This window comes from Antechinus flavipes, chromosome 1 (genome assembly GCF_016432865.1).
Source record: "Antechinus flavipes isolate AdamAnt ecotype Samford, QLD, Australia chromosome 1, AdamAnt_v2, whole genome shotgun sequence".
Taxonomy (NCBI): domain Eukaryota; kingdom Metazoa; phylum Chordata; class Mammalia; order Dasyuromorphia; family Dasyuridae; genus Antechinus; species Antechinus flavipes.
The window spans coordinates 121,100,412-121,117,057 of NC_067398.1; the positions used below are offsets into that span (position 1 = coordinate 121,100,412).

At 31.3% G+C, this 16,646-nt stretch overlaps 1 protein-coding gene across 2 annotated transcripts in view; it reads left to right on the top strand.

Annotated features, from left to right (window-relative positions):
* Positions 1 to 16,646, top strand: part of NIPBL (NIPBL cohesin loading factor) — a 240,986-nt gene that overhangs the window by 146,816 nt on the left and 77,524 nt on the right. For both annotated transcript variants that reach the window (XM_051989989.1, XM_051989982.1), the window contains exons 8-10: positions 414 to 510; positions 3,870 to 4,496; positions 13,746 to 15,677. In XM_051989989.1, the coding sequence (XP_051845949.1) occupies positions 414 to 510; positions 3,870 to 4,496; positions 13,746 to 15,677 (2,656 nt within the window). The remainder of the gene's footprint in view (positions 1 to 413; positions 511 to 3,869; positions 4,497 to 13,745; positions 15,678 to 16,646) is intronic.

Consider the following 16,646-nt stretch of genomic DNA (forward strand, 5'->3'; position numbering starts at 1 on the left):
TGACTAATAATGTCATCTATCTGAAATGACATCTTTGTTGAGCAAATTTATGGAAATTTTCGAATGACTTTGAACTTAATATACATGAAGTTCCTTTTTTCAGTGTCATTTTGATCACATAAACTTTTATAAAACCCATAGTTGAAAAAGGCAGCCAAAAATAAAGGGAATCATAGTGGTACTAGTTCATTATTTTTCCTTCCCATGTTTAGCCTATCCATTATATTTTGAAACTGAAATATTTGTTTATCAGATATTAAATCAAGAAAACAGGAAGATGTGAAAGAATTTGTTATAATTTTAAATATCTGTCTTTTGTATATATTTGTATTGATATTTAGTGGTGGTGGTGGGGTGTTTAACATTGCTAAGAAGTCTCTCTTTGACATGTATATTTATAATTATCTTCTTAGGATGGAGATTCTTCTACAATGAGGAATGCTGCATCATTTCCTTTGAGGTCTCCACAGCCAGTGTGCTCCCCAGCTGGAAGTGATGGAACTCCCAAAGGTATTATTGTAATTGATCTCATCAGTTGATTATCTTTAAAATATTATATAAAAATTTCTCCTGTCAAATGAATATCTTAGATTTTAAACATTTGTCCCTTCATAATTCTCCATTTTTCACCAGCAATGCAGCAATTTAAAGAAGTCTTTACAGGTATATTATTTTGGAGATGATATCTTCTACGTTCTAGATTTTTGGGAATAATCATTTTAAGTGTACATTTTTTTTTCCTTACTTTCTAAACTGATTCATTTTCTGACCTTGACAAAATTACCATTTCTCCAGTTCCTTCTTTAATAGTAAATGGTGTTTACTATGACCAGAAAGAGTTTCATTATTAATATTTATAGAGGATGTTTTAACTTTGATTGAGTTTGCAACCAAAAGACAAATATATATTTTGTTTCCTTGAATCATACAAATTCATGAATAGGGTATGACCCATTGGGAGAATGTTAATTTTTTACTTCACATTACCTGTATTTAAATACCTTCTATTGCACTGAAGTACACAGTTTCACTAGTAATCAAGATTATTAAAATGTCTAAGGAACATGTTAGAATTTTGTAAATTTGTCTAATGTGGTTCCTGCATGAATTGTAAGAATTTAACCATAATTCAAGAAAAAAAACTACCAATTGATATTTCAGTGTTGGTATATATCGAGCTTCCCATCCAAAAAAAATTCAAAACAATACAAGTGTTTACTGAAACATTGTTTGTGATTCAGATTGTATTTTAAATGTATTAAGGAAGCTTTATAAAGTAAACATTTTTATGAAACAAAAAATATTTTTTAATGTCTTCAGTTTGTCTGTTTTGTATATTTAGGTGTTTTATCAGTTGGCTTTCTTCTCTTTCCCATGTTCTTGAATGGAAAATGCCTGATTTGAAATTGTATTACATTTAAGTTCTGATTCTTAGTTCTTCAAATATGTAGGAGTGAAAAGCATGCTGGATTTGGGTTGTGGGGACCCAGGTTCAGATTCAGGCTCTTTCATTTTGTGCATTTGTCACATTTAGTCAAGTCACTTAAGTTCTCAGCACCTCAGTTTCCTCATTTCTAAAATAGTGAGATTGAATTATATCATTATAAATTCTAAATATGATTCCATAACACTTTGTAATTGTTTCTTAAATATCTAAATGTTTCAAGACTAGAACATAATATTTTAAAAGTTTTTGACAATGGTAGAAAGTATAACACATATAACCAAATAGTGCAGTGTTGTTAATATTAAAAGCAAAAAAAAAAAAGAGGAAGAGTTACACCAGAAAAATGAGGAAAAGCAGTGTTTTCCAAGAAAAGTGATAGTAATGAGAATTGAAAGATCACTATATGTAAGCTTACTCTGATCGTTGTTATATTGTTATAACTACTGATGTTCATTATAATCAAACCCTGCTCTAATTTGGGGGGATTTATTTTTTTGTCCATCTATGTATTATATGACCTAATTAATTACATGAATTAATATATACAAAGTGCTCTGCAAACTATAAAACATTATGTAAATATAGATTCTAATGATGATTATGATGACAATACTGCTTCTGATTTAATAAAATTGCCCCTGCTTAATGCTGCATTGTCTAACTTGTCATAGAACCAATTATTCATATATGTCCTTATACTGTACCCTTTTATTTGTAAAAGCAAAAAAATACTGGTTCACAACACTTCAATATATTTCATTCCTTTAAGCAATATAAGTTCAAAAACAATAAAAATCTCAGGTTTTGCTTTTGGTGTTTTTCTTTTTCCTGGACTTAACGCTTGTAGAGGCATCTTACTATTTATTCAGAAAACTTGTCACAGCATTTGTTTAAAACATCTTCAGAAATACTTTGGTGATCTATTGTATAAAATATATTCAGATAAATGGTTGGGTATGTGTGTGGGTGTGTGGCTGGGTGTGTGTACATCTCAGTTTGAAAATTAAGGATTGGCAATATTTTCCTCCTTTCCTTATTTGAGACCTATACATTTTATGGAATCAGCTCATTTGAGAATTGGAAGATATATTAGCATCCTTTTAGTCAAACCTGTATCTGAGAAAATTATCCTCTACTCTATGTCCAACAAGTAGTCTTTGAAGCTTTTTTTTTTTTGAGACCAATGAGAAAAAACTTAATACCACCCAAGGCAAACTGTTCTACATTTCAAGAGTTCAAATTATTTGGAAGTTTGTCCTTGGTTCAAGTCTCTTGTTTTCTTTTACAGCTTCCATCCATAGGACCCCACCAGGGACAAAGAAAACCAGCCTAATCCTTCTTTTAATAAACTTTTCTTCCCATATGACATATGTAATATAATGGTTTCTTTGAGTGGAAATGCATTGAATTTTGTAATTTTGTTGAGGCTTATTAAGTGTCTAGTAAAATAAGTATTCCCAAAGTCCAAGTATAACTTTAAGCTTTTTTAATGACTTAAATAACTTAAACCTTTTAAATTATTAACATTTGTATAGTGGACTAAAGTTTACAAAGCTCACTACTCATTTAATTTGTTGCTCCAAAACCCTCTGAGGTAGGTATTACAATTGTCTCCATTTTATAAATGATAAGACTGAGGATAGGAGAAGTTAAGTGATGTCTAGAGTTATGTAACTAATTATTGTCTTATGAGGGGTCCAACACAGGTTTTGTTCCAAATTCAGCCTTCTGTCCACTATGCCATGCTGCCTGAATTTCTTTCTGTGTAAAAGAAGAATTGTTCTCAATTAGGTTGCTTTCAGCTCTAAAAATCAGATTCTGTGATGGGTTTAAAAGGATAAATACAAATAATTAAGGGAGAAAAAAATTAAATGAATTGCTTTCATCAAGGAAGAATTATTTTCAGAAAAAACATAATTACAAAACTAAGTTTAAAATTTTAAGCTATGAAAAAGTATTTTATCACTCCACCAAGTTCTTATTAAAAATTGACCTATCACTTTCTCTGTGCTCAGCCTAAAGAAACTATCTTGTATAGATAATTGTCTCATAAAGGATCATTGAAATCTGCATGTAGGAAGACCAGAAAAGTTTTAAATCTTTCCTTCTTTCTTCCTTTTGCCCCAGTTGGATTTCTGTAACCTTTCAAAACTACAGATAGCCCATAGCATTAAATTATAATCACCATATACTTTCTGTGTCTCATATCGGCCAATCCAGGTTTTTGCAAATCATATTTATCGCCTATGTTTAGTTAAATAAATTATCTTCATGGCCATAATGAATTATATTACCTTTTTTAGCTAGTTGATTGTCGAATGGGCTTACATTGCTATTTCTTTAATACTTCTGTTATTCCATAGATAAATATGAAAGATTTGTACCAGCCCAACTGTTCAGTCCTTTTGAATTGTTTTTCTAGGATCAAGACCACCGTTAATCCTACAATCTCAACCTCCACCCTATTCATCACCTAGAGATGTTCCACCCGACATATTATTAGATTCACCAGAAAGAAAACAGAAGAAACAAAAGAAAATGAAGTTAGGAAAAGATGAAAAAGATCAGAGTGAAAAAGCTGCAATGTATGATATCATTAGTTCTCCATCTAAGGACTCTACTAAACTTACATTAAGACTTTCTCGCGTAAGATCTTCAGATATGGACCAGCAGGAAGATATGCTTTCTGGTATAGAAAATAGCAATGTATCAGAGAGTGATATTCCTTTTAATGTGCAGTACCCAGGACAAACTTCAAAAACACCCATTACACCACAGGATGTAAACCGCCCGCTAAATGCTGCTCAGTGTTTGCCGCAGCATGAACAGACAGCATTCCTTCAGGCACAACAAGTGCCTGTTTTACAACAGAACACTTCAGTGACTGCAAAACAACCTCAGACTTCTGTGGTACAGTCTCAACAACAAGCACCACAACAAGGAACGCTATATGATGAAGTAGAATTGGATGCATTGGCTGAAATCGAGAGGATAGAACGCGAATCAGCTATTGAAAGAGAACGTTTTTCAAAGGAAGTTCAAGATAAAGGTAAAATGGCTATACATTGTTACCTAGTTTTGCTATCTTATTACTCTGTCATCCTCTCAGAAAATTTTATATTTTAATTTTATAAGATAAGTTTTTTGTTTTAACACATTTTGTACTTTATAATATTGTTACTTCTCTTTAATTTCTTAGTAATACACTGGAAGCTAATTTCTAAAAATAATTGTTGGAAAAATATTGATGGTTATGTATTATATTGTTGTGTCATGTCATAATTATGGAAGCTAGGTGCATAGTGTATAGAATATTGGAGTTAAAGTCAGAAGACTTATGTTTTAATTTGACAATTACTGTTTGCCCCTGGGCGAGTCATTTAACCATTTTCTGACAGTTTTTGTAGATATTATGAATAATTATAGCATCTATCTCATCTTATTGTTATAAAGGTCAAATGAATAAATATAAATGGAGCCTTTTACAAACCTTAAAGTAATATATAAATATTAGCTATTATCTTGGATGTTTTTCTACTAAAGTGTTAGTATTTGGAATGAGACTTCAGAATTCACACAGTTCCTGTTTACTGTGAGTCAATTTAAGTGTTCTTTTTGATCGACCTGGAGTTCACATTAAATTAGCCTAATAATAGAGCTTTAAGAAGTTTTAGAATAGTCTTAGAAGTTCTTGTTTAGTCAATGATCAGATAAAACCAAAGTCCTGATAGCATTCTAGAGTTATTTTTATTAGGGACTTACTGAAAAAGATGTAATCATTTTAAGAACCTTTCTGATTTGGTGGTCCAGTTTAGATTAGCATGGATTTTATGTTTCTCCTCAGTGAAGAGATTCCTATCCTGAAAAAAAAAAAAAATAGAAAAGTCAGGCTATTACTTTGAACTTTCAGTAATAATATTTAAAATATTTTTCAGTTTATTTTCAAATTCTTTTTGTTTTGTTAAATAATTTTATGCGTGTGTGTGCTTAGGTAAAACTTCCTCTTTGTGTGGATTTTTTCATTATGTGACAAATTAGGTAGAAGAAAACTTGCTGAGAATATTTTAGTAAAAGGATTAAAATTTCACCCATATAGCATGCTAGTTTTAATGCCTAGAAAAAAATGAAACACTTGTGTTTTATAAATAATATACTAATTAACAATCCGGATAACTTAATTATTAAGGAAATTTGTTGTTGAGGAAAAACATATTTGTAGGTGTTTTCTATTTATTGACCTGTATGTAAAATTTATTCAAACTTTAATGAATTAGGCAGAAATTTTGAAAATTGGCTTTTTAAAGGCTTTATTAGCATCCGAAACAACATACTTTTTTTGCAGATTTTTAAAATTGGCATTTGTTTTTTAAACAATATGTAACGATTTAGGTATGACTTGATTGAAATTTTGGCAAGTGTAATTGATTTAGAATTTTTCTGAGAATAATGATCTAATGCTATACCAATAATAATAATAGATAGATGTGCTTGCCATCTAGGGGAGGGGGTGGAAGGAGGAAGGGGAAAACTCGAAACAGAAGTGAGTGTAAGAGATAATGTTGTAAAAAATTACCCTGGCATGGGTTCTGTCAATAAAAACTTATTTAAAAAAATAGATAGATGTTACTTGCCATTCTAATGTGGTGACAAATTTACTAGGCTCTCATTGCAAATTACTGTTTCCCAATTCTTCCTGACCCATCATTACTCCGATTCATACTTAGTAATATGAAAAGTAATGGAGAAATCCAAGTCTTACCATGTACACCCCTGCCAAAAAAAGAGAGAGAGAGAGAGAGAGAGAGAGAGAGAGAATCAAATAATACAAAAAAGAAAGAAAGCACCTCTATCTAATCCAAAACCATGAAGTTAAAGAAGCTAGCAATAGCTGGAACAGCTCTTACACCAGAAAAGCAAACCCAAATTCTAGTAAAATCGCCTATAGCATGGGAACTTAGGGAGGGGATCCACATCAAGTCAAAAATACATGGGAGAGCGAGAAGCACGACCCACTACCCAACATAATGAAGAAATACTATACTTTAACACATGTCTAAGAGATAAATCCAGACCCCTCCCAAAATTAATTCCATGACATGTACTAGTAAAGATAAAAAGAAAAAAAAAGTTATAGTTACAAGAACTACAAAAATGGGATCAGAAGAAATGAACCGATCGATAAATGATGTTGGAATTGAAATTAAGACTTCTGGAGTATGTCATTGGAAAAAAATATGTTTTGAAAAATATGTAGAAAACCTTAACCAAAAAATGGACATCTTAACATATCATAATTAGAACTCAATGATTCCCTGAAACAACAATAAATATTTTAAGTTAAAGATTGAAAAAATCTTTCAATAAACACTTATTAAGTGCCACTTGTCTGGATATAAACTCCTATCATAAACTAAAGAAGCAGGAAAGAAATTCTCAACTACGAAGGGAGAAGAACCCTTAATCAAATGAAAGATAGAGATGAGCACGGAAAATAAAACGTTCTGGTTAAATACATAAAACTGAAGAACTTTTGTACCAGTAAAATCAGTGCGGCATGAATTAGAAGGGAAACTGCCAACTGCAGGGAAATCCTATATCCCAGAACTATTGGAAATTGATACAAATATATAAGAATAAGAGCCATTCCACAACTTTTTTTTTAAGGATCAAAGGATATAAATAGGTAGTTTTCAAAAGAAGACAATCAGCAATTGTATGAAGAGCCTCCATACTAGTAATGTTAATAATAGAAGTATTAAGTTTAAAATGACTGAGGTTTCACTTCACACTCATCAATTTGGCAATGATGAAGAGAAATGCTATTATTCCAGGATATAGGAGGACATGCTAATTTACTATCAATAAAGCTGTGAACTAATTAGTCCAAACAATTGTGGAAAAAGGTCATTTAACTATATGTATCCTTTAGCCTAAAAGTAATACTGCTAGACTTATGCCTTAAAGAGATAAGACAAAGGGGAAGTTCCTTTATGCACAAAAAATATTCATAATAACAAGGTACTAGAAAGAGTGGATGCTTACCAACTTGGGGAATGGCCAAGCAAATTATGGTGTACATATTATTGAAATATGATTATGCTATAAAAAGTGAGATTAAAGAGATGAATTCAGATAAACTTGTATGAACTGATTTCAGATAAATTGAGCAGAGCCAAGAGAACAATTTGTACAATATCTGCAACATTCTAATGCTCAGCTATCAAAAACCTATCAAATAACTATGATCAATATATTAAACAACCACAGCTCCAGAAGACTAAATGTGATTCATACATCTCTCCTCTTCTTAGGCAATGGACTAAGATATGACTGATACAGAGTTTGTTTGTTTTTTCTTGTCTATATAAGGACTTGTACTTATTTGGGGAGAAGAGAAACTTACTGGGGCCTAGAGATGTTTAAAAAGTATCAAAAGAAAAGAAAGAAAATAGCATTAATGAAAAACTTTAAAAATGTAGTGAAGAGAGTAGAAAATGGAACTTAGATGAGTGGAATAGTATTAAGAAAAAAATGTTAAAATTAATATACTTTTAAACACCAATGAAAATTTGTGGTATCATAATACAACTCTGTTTTTAAATGAAAATATTTTTGTCTTTCATGATAAATGTAGTAGGAAAAAACTAATTTTGAACTGGTATTGAAATATCCAGATTTATAACTGATATCTTTACTATAGTAATGTTTTTTTTATGTATGGTTGGTTTTCTTGAATTCTAGCATTCTTATATCTTAGTATGTTGTTTCAAAGATGTATTTAACTGTTTAGTGATTGGAACCAAATATTTAGAAATTTAGATGCCATCATTCAGAATGTATTTAATAATTACTTAAAGAATATCTTTTCTTATTCCTTTAATTTCCCCATTTTAAAAATGAGTTAATAAAATTAAATATTTCATATGATAATTTGAAGTTACAGATAAGAAAATATATAAAACTTTCATGAAGCTAGAATCTTGTTTAAGGTTCTGTCGAATATCATAATTTGGCCCTATAATAAGGAAATACTTTAAGAATATTTAATATTGAAATTACTCTTTTCATAAATTAGTCACTTTAGTTTTTGTACTATTTCCAGAAACATAATTTGACTCTTATCACATGTTGTTGTAAAGTTGTTGACACTGTTTATGCTTAACCTTATAGTGTTCTATTATCTCTGGCATCTGCTATATAATTTCTTGGTTCTGTAGTTTTAGAACTTGGCGGTTCATTTTATCCAGGGATATTTAAATACTGAGAAAAAAATAACTTTATAATAACATGATCTCTGATACAAGAAGCATCTGTTCATTTAAAGTGACCAATTAATCCTTTCCCCTAACTAGAGCATACTTAATTCTAGCTTTTGAATATCATATCTAAGAAACTTAAATAGTAATCAGAAAATGGATGTTAGTAAATTTAGAATTAGAACAAAGAGATTTGGCTAGGCTTAAAGAAAATTTCACTTAGATTATGGTAGGACCTAGTCTCTGCCTTGGAATGTGCCAGATATTCCAACTTGATTCTTGTGTGCTCTTCTTCCTTGGACAGTGCCTAGATGCAAATTAATAATTTCCCCAAATTAACATTCAAGTTTTCTATGTCAAAACATCTACCTTTTCTTTTACTTTTGTGGGTTATAAAGAAATAGGAAGAGGAAGAGTAAAGAAACATTTATTAAGCCAAACACCAATAAAATGATAGTTTTTCCCAAACACGGGTAAAAAAGCAGTCCCTGTCCTCAAGGAGTTTTCATTCTCATAAAGGAAGACTATACACAGAAGCTGAAAAGGTAAAGGTGGGGGGAAGGGGAGAGCGAGGGAAGGGTACTAGATTGGATTGGGAAAGGTGGGGTATTGGAGAATTTCAAAGAAGTCCAAAAGCAGAGAAACTGGGAAAAATATGCTTGGCCTTCTCTTGGCTCTAATCAGAAGGGCCAGAGTCTGATAAGAAGTGTTTACAGACAGATTCAATCTTACAGCATAATGAGTTTTCCCCAAAATGAATTTCATTTAAAAAGGAAGACATAATAGAGAAGTCCAAAAGCAGTGTCGCTGATGGGAAATTAATGCTATCAGATAATTATAAACATATAGTTCAAAAGGCTTGTTGGTTTTTTTCTTCCACATTAACCTCTCAATTAATCTATCCTTAAAGTGACAAGGATTCCTGCTTTGTTCCAGTACAGTGACCCTAGTCAGACTTAATACTCATCTTTATCCAAAAGTCCATTCTTTTTCTTAACTGATAAACTAAAAGGAAAAACTGAATTAATATTCTTTTTTGACAAATACCAAATGTAGCACTTAACTTTTTGGTAAGATTTAAAGATATATAGGCTAATATGCATTTTGGCTGTTTTATAATATATATTTTCAGGTATAACTTTAGCAATTTCACATATTGGTAGTTTAAAAAATATTTTTATATGAGATTCTAGGCTTTTTTTTATTTTAAAAGTGTCAAAATTTTTCTGAAAATAATGGTCTTCTATTTTGAAACATTGGCACCTGGATTTGATAGGATTGTTGGGTTTTCCTTGTTGATTTTGTATGCAGTTATTTCAGGGATTTGTCTAATACTTATATGAGGAGGATTCAAAGGAATCAGTGTCTATAATGTCGAATTTATTAATAAAATGGCTTTTAATTATCAAGTGGAGAAGGTTGGGAAATGACTGATAACAAAAGACAAAAACAGATAAAAATTGACATTGAGAAACTTAATCAAAACTAGATAGGCAGAACTTTAACATTGCTGTTGTGACAGAATTTTTTCAAGTTTTCTTCAAATGGTATACTTTTAGCTAGTTGAATATATTTTATACTATCTTTTTTTTTAAGCTAAAGTTTTTTTTATTAATGTAAGGAAAAGAGCCTAATGCCTCTCCTAATTGTAATCATGTCAGTCATGTTCATATGCTATTTCTATGCTAAAATAGTCAAGCTATATTTGTCATAAGGTTCATATCCCTAAATACCTCTGTGTACAATAATAGGAAAAATGCTACAATGTCACAGGAATTCTCTACTTTACCACAATTCAGTACTCTAATACTTATTTCTTATATTGAAGTTAAATTAGAATATATGCTAAATTTCACTTTTTAAATAATGAACCATGATATGGAATTGGTACCAATAATTGGTAGCCCCAAAATATGCTGATATTTGTTCAAAAAATAAACTTCCAAACTATTCTCACTTTTTAAAGAAAAATGATGATATGGTTTACTCTAAAAAGATAGCATTACTTAATTTCACTAAAGTAAGATTTCTCTTAGGTAAATCACAAGATGCCCAAGAATTTTTCATTTTTAACAGGTCAAATATACTTACCGAATCACCTTAATTATCTTCATAAGTGAATTTTCCATTTGAAATTTTGGTATTTTATATTTCTGCTTGACCTAATTGATTATTCCTGTTCAACAGTTTAGGAAAGCATTTTATAGAAATAAATGTCTTGGGAAAGAAACCACAACTTTGGCCTTCTGGCAAACTATTTTGAATATGAATTTTGTGTATTGGGAAATATTAAAACAAAATTTTTAACAGTGATCAGAAAGAATGTTGGTTGAGAAATAAGAAAGAATAATACAATATTCTCAAGTTTTTTGTAGATCATGGATATGCATGTTCATAAATTTGAATGTAGAAGACTTTAGAAGCCATCTAGTCATTTTATAATTGGAGAAACCATGTGCTGCAAATATATATATTCCTTTGTTTTATCATTAAAGGTTTTGCAGTGTTAAAGTTTTCAATTTTGGTAATTTGCCCATAGTCACATAAGCAATAAGTGTAGATTTGGGACAGTCAGATGGTGCAGTGGATAGAGCACCAGCCCTGAAGTCAGCAGGACTTGAATTCAAATCCAACTTCAGATACTTAACACTTTTTAGCTGTGTGATCCTGGGCAAGTCACTTAATCACAATTGCCTCAGCAAAAAAAAAATCTTATATAAAAATAATGTAAAGTAGTAAGTGCAGAGTTGATGTTCAAACCCAAGTTTCAAACTCTTCTCTTTCTAATATCTCTAACTTGCATTTTCTAGATTATTTTTTCTGTGAACATTTTGGGTTAAGAAACTTTGATTAGATTATTTGATTCATAAGGCCCTCTTTTTTGGTGTTGTTTGTTTTTGTTTCTTGTTGAGGAAAGAGGGAGTAAAGAAGTCAACTGGCTAGCTGAGCCAATCTTTTGGCTACACATTGGCTGTATCATTCTACCTACTTAGAAAGCTATGGTTCATTGAAACAATAGATGCTTTCTGAAGTTGCAGAATACTGTTTTTAATGTTTTGGAAGTATAAAATCATTTAACTTCCTTAGCCCTCAGTTTTCTAATCTGTAAAATGAGAAGATTGTATTGAATGGCCTTTTTACCTCAAGATTGATTATGTGAATATATGTGTGTGTGTGTGTTTAAATTTCTAACACTTGTTTAAAAATTAAAATAATTTGAACAGCTAGATGCCTCAGTGGATAGACACTGAGCCTGAAGTCAGGAAGATATGAATTAATAAACCTCAGACACTTATTGGTTGTATGATCCCAGGCAAGTCATTTTATTATCAGTGTCTGCTTTTCTGTAGATTGGGAATAATAAAAGTATCTGCCTCATAGGGTTGTTGTGAGGATTAAATGAGATAATCATTGATAAGTAGTTATTAACATGCATACATATTGGCATACAATAAGCACCACATAAATATTAGCTAATATTAATTTAGTTAACATAAGTATATTAAAATTTTCATTGCATGTAAATTCTGTAGTATCTATGTATAGTACCTAAAGAGGAAAATTTTTTTTCTTAGTTAAATTACATGACCCACACAATAACTTCTCAAATTATCATTGTTGAAAAGTAAACAGATATGAGGAATTGAAACCAACATTTTCTTAATTACTTAACATTTTAGAACTCTACTATACTGATTACAACCATAAGTCTTTGCCACTCCTGTTTCTCTCCTTTCTGTTTTCCCTCTCCCCAGCTGTCACTTGCCTTCCTTGTACGAACTGTTTTATTTTTCTCAAATAATTTTTTCTTGGCAAAGTTAGAACATTAATGAATATTTTTACAAGAATTTTGTCATGAATACTTTTAAATAATGAGATAATTTGATATCCCCTCTAGAGGAGTGTTCTCTGAAAATATGAAAAGGTAAATAATGTCAAATTGGTAAATAAACTCACAAAGTCTCAATTTAAAATTGTTGCAGTAATCTGATTATTTACAAAAATAACTGTCTATTCAGATTTATAGAAAGCAATGTTGAAGGTTATTTTCAAGCTAGATTACACTGTTGTCAAGCTGTCAAATTATTTCTTCATTTAAAAACTACAATTTGAATACAGTTTGCAAAATGTAAAATATATAGGAACTTGCTTTCTGGAACATACTATGAATTTTATGAGACGTTTATTTTACTTTCTGCTTACAATTAGGAAAGTAATTTTTTTTTCATATTCCCAGCTAAACTTAATTTTAAGATATGGTGCTTCCTTGAAAATCCAGATTCACTCATATTTTAACACAGCAGTTATTAATATTCTTGAACTTTTCATATGTACTATTTAAGTTTTTATCTGAAATGGCAAATCCTTGATATGAAGTTATTTTAAAGTTAAAACAACCAAAAATATTCTGTTCTTTCCTATTCAAAATAGTATAAATTTCCTTTTCCTTTTTCTTTGTTTCTTTTCACTGTTTTACAGATAGATCTAGATATAGAGAGGTATGTGTGTGTGTATATACATATCTATAACTAACTCTAAAATGTGTGTGTCTATGCATATATAAAAGTTTTATATTTAATGTTAATATAAATTCCATTTTTATGCCTAGAAATCCAAAGTTGCCTTTAAATATTCAACAAAAATGTCATTAAGAAGATTTTCTCTTTTCTAAACTTTTATGTCAGTTCTACAACGTTCACTTATTTAGTGGTATTTAGGGACTATACTACATATGTTGTTCATTTTTTTCCCTGTGCCACTAATTGTGTGATTATCAACTTTTGTATTATATTTATTGAAAGTCACTATACATATTTTGCTAAGCCTTGACTATAAAATATTATCATACCCGTGTATGATGTAATTTTGCAGTAATTTTAATCTATAGATATGTTTATATTTTAATTTAATTACAATTTAATTCTATAGATATGTTTACAAAACTTGCATTGATGAATTTTGCCAAGAGAATAAGTAGTAATTTTAATGAAATGTGAATATGTCTATAGTTCTGATTTTGTATATTTATTTTTGAATTTCAGATAAGCCTTTGAAAAAAAGAAAACAAGATTCTTACCCACAGGAGGCTGGGGGTGCTACTGGAGGTAATAGACCAGCTTCTCAGGAGACAGGTTCTACAGGCAATGGGTCAAGGCCAGCATTAATGGTTAGCATTGATCTTCATCAGGCAGGACGAGTAGAGTCTCAGGCATCTGTAACTCAGGATTCAGACACCATTAAAAAGCCTGAAGAAAGCAAACAGTGTAATGATGGGGCTGTTTCTATTCATCAAGAAGATATTGGGGTTCTTAAACAAAAACCTGAAAACCATCCTGAGACCCCTAGGAAAAAGTCTGATTCTGAGAGTGTAAAGACTGAAATGAAGCAAAATGAAAACAAACTGATGGAATCTAAACCAAATGAAAACCGATTATTGGAGACAAAATTGAATGAGAATAGACCAATAGCAGAAACTAAACAGAATGAGAACAGACCAGCAGCAGAAACTAAACAGAATGAAAGCAAATTGGTGGCAGAAACAAAGCAGACTGAGAGCAGACCAGTGCCAGAAGTTAAGCAGACTGAGAGCAGATCTCTCATAGAAGCCAAGCATAATGAAAGTAAACCAGAAGCTAAACCCAATGAGAACAGACCAGCATCAGTGGAAGTGAAGCAGAATGAGAGCAGGTCAACAGAAGCAAAGCAGACTGAAAGTAGACCAGTGACAGAAGTTAAACAGCCTGAGAGCAAACCAACAGCAGACGCTAAACAAAATGAGAGTAAGGCTGCAGAAATTAAACAGAATGAAAATAGAATAGAAACTAAACAAAATGAGAGCAAAATAGCAGAATCAAAACAAAACGAGAACAAAACCACAGACACAAAATCAAATGAGAATAAACAAAATAATGGCAAACAGGAAACAACCAAGCTGAGACCTGAAACTCCCAAGCAAAAAACCGAGGGCCGACCTGAAACTCCCAAGCAAAAAGCTGAGGGCCGACCTGAAACTCCCAAACAGAAAAGTGATGGTCGCCCTGAAACCCCCAAGCAAAAGGGTGATGGCCGCCCTGAAACCCCCAAGCAGAAGGGTGATGGCCGCCCTGAAACTCCAAGACATAGACATGAGAGAAGAGATTCTGGAAAGACATCTGCAGAAAAGAAACCTGAAACAAGACATAAACAGGATGCTAAATCTGATTCTCCTCGATTAAAATCTGAGAGATCAGAAACCTTAAAGCAAAGGCCAGATGGACGATCTGTTTCTGAGTCACTAAAGCGTGACCATGATAATAAACAGAAATCGGAGGATAGGACTGAATCAGAGAGACATCGAGGAGATCAATCCAGAATTCGAAGACCAGATACATTAAGATCCTCTAACAGAAATGAACACGATCCCAAACATGGCGTTAAATCTGACGGTTCAAAAACAGATAAACTAGAAAGAAAACACAGACATGAATCTGGGGAATCCAGGGAAAGACTGTCTTCTGGGGAACAGAAATCAAGACCTGATAGTCCTCGTGTTAAAGAGAGTAGAGGTGATACTAGTAAAACAAGATCTGATAGATCTGGTTTTAAATCGCCAAATAGTAAAGATGATCGGAGGACAGATGGTAATAAAAGTAAAGTAGATAGTAATAAAGCACACCCTGAAAATAAAGCCGATTTTCCCAGTTATTTGTTGGGGGGCAGATCTGGTGCATTGAAAAATTTTGTCATTCCAAAAATCAAGAGAGATAAAGATGGCAATGTTACTCAGGAGACAAGGAAAATGGAACTTAAGGGAGAACAGAGAGACAAAATTGAAAAATTGGGACTAGTAGAAGATTTAAATAAAGGAGCTAAACCTGTAGTTGTCCTGCAGAAGCTGTCTTTGGATGATGTTCAGAAATTAATTAAGGATAGAGAGGACAGATCAAGAAGTTCTCTTAAAGCTAGCAAGAATAAGCCATCCAAATCAAATAAAGGTAAGGAATATTTTATTTTGGTACTTTCTGTTACACTTGTTAAATTTAAGATGTTAACTGTGGAAATGAGGCCAATTCATGAATGATACCTGCATGCAAAAACATTAAATAGCTCAACATTGATACAAATTCAGTGAGTGCAGATTAATGTTAGTGTAATTTATGTGTTTTCTTTATTTAGTGATATCTTAATTTAGATTTTCCCTATTGTGTGGAATTCAATTTAGCTTTCCAAATGTGTTTTCTCTATCTTTTTACTTTGGCCTCTTATCAGAAAAATTTTCAAATATTTTGAATAAAATGAATGTATCTAGCACCTCCAGAAAAATAGTAATTGTTGTGGTTTTAATTCTTAGTGAAGTACAAAGAAAATAATTACAAATAACCTTTTCAAATTATAGAGGGTCTTATGTTACAGTTATCATTTATGTGGTAGTTCTGGTTAATTATATATCTTGATTGAATTTTTTAGAAAATATTTAAAAAGTAGACAAAAAACAAAGTTTGTATAATGGTGAGTGATCATGAAATACTGTTTTGTTTTTCGAAAACTATCTGAGCAGAAGAATTTTATTAGCTTTGCTAGGTTAAGTTCTTCTGGAATTTATTGGGTTACATTGCATCCAGTATCAAAACTAAGCAAATTCTTACTCCTTTGTATACTAACATAGAAAGGGGGTGGATGGATTTACATTAATACATGCATAAACATGCAACACATATTGGCTGTGTGATCTTGGTAATTAACTACTCAGTGCTTCAGAAAATGCTTTTTAAAAAGTTGCAGAAAATTTGTAAGATCTGCATTGATAGAAGAAGGTTCTTAAATAAATGATATTAAGATCCCAAAATGTGTGGTATGTGCATGTGTGTATGTGTGTGTGTTTTGCATGTGCAAATATATTTTATATTTGTATATATGTCAGTTCTATAGAACCTAATTGCAGACCACATTTAATCTACTTGCTA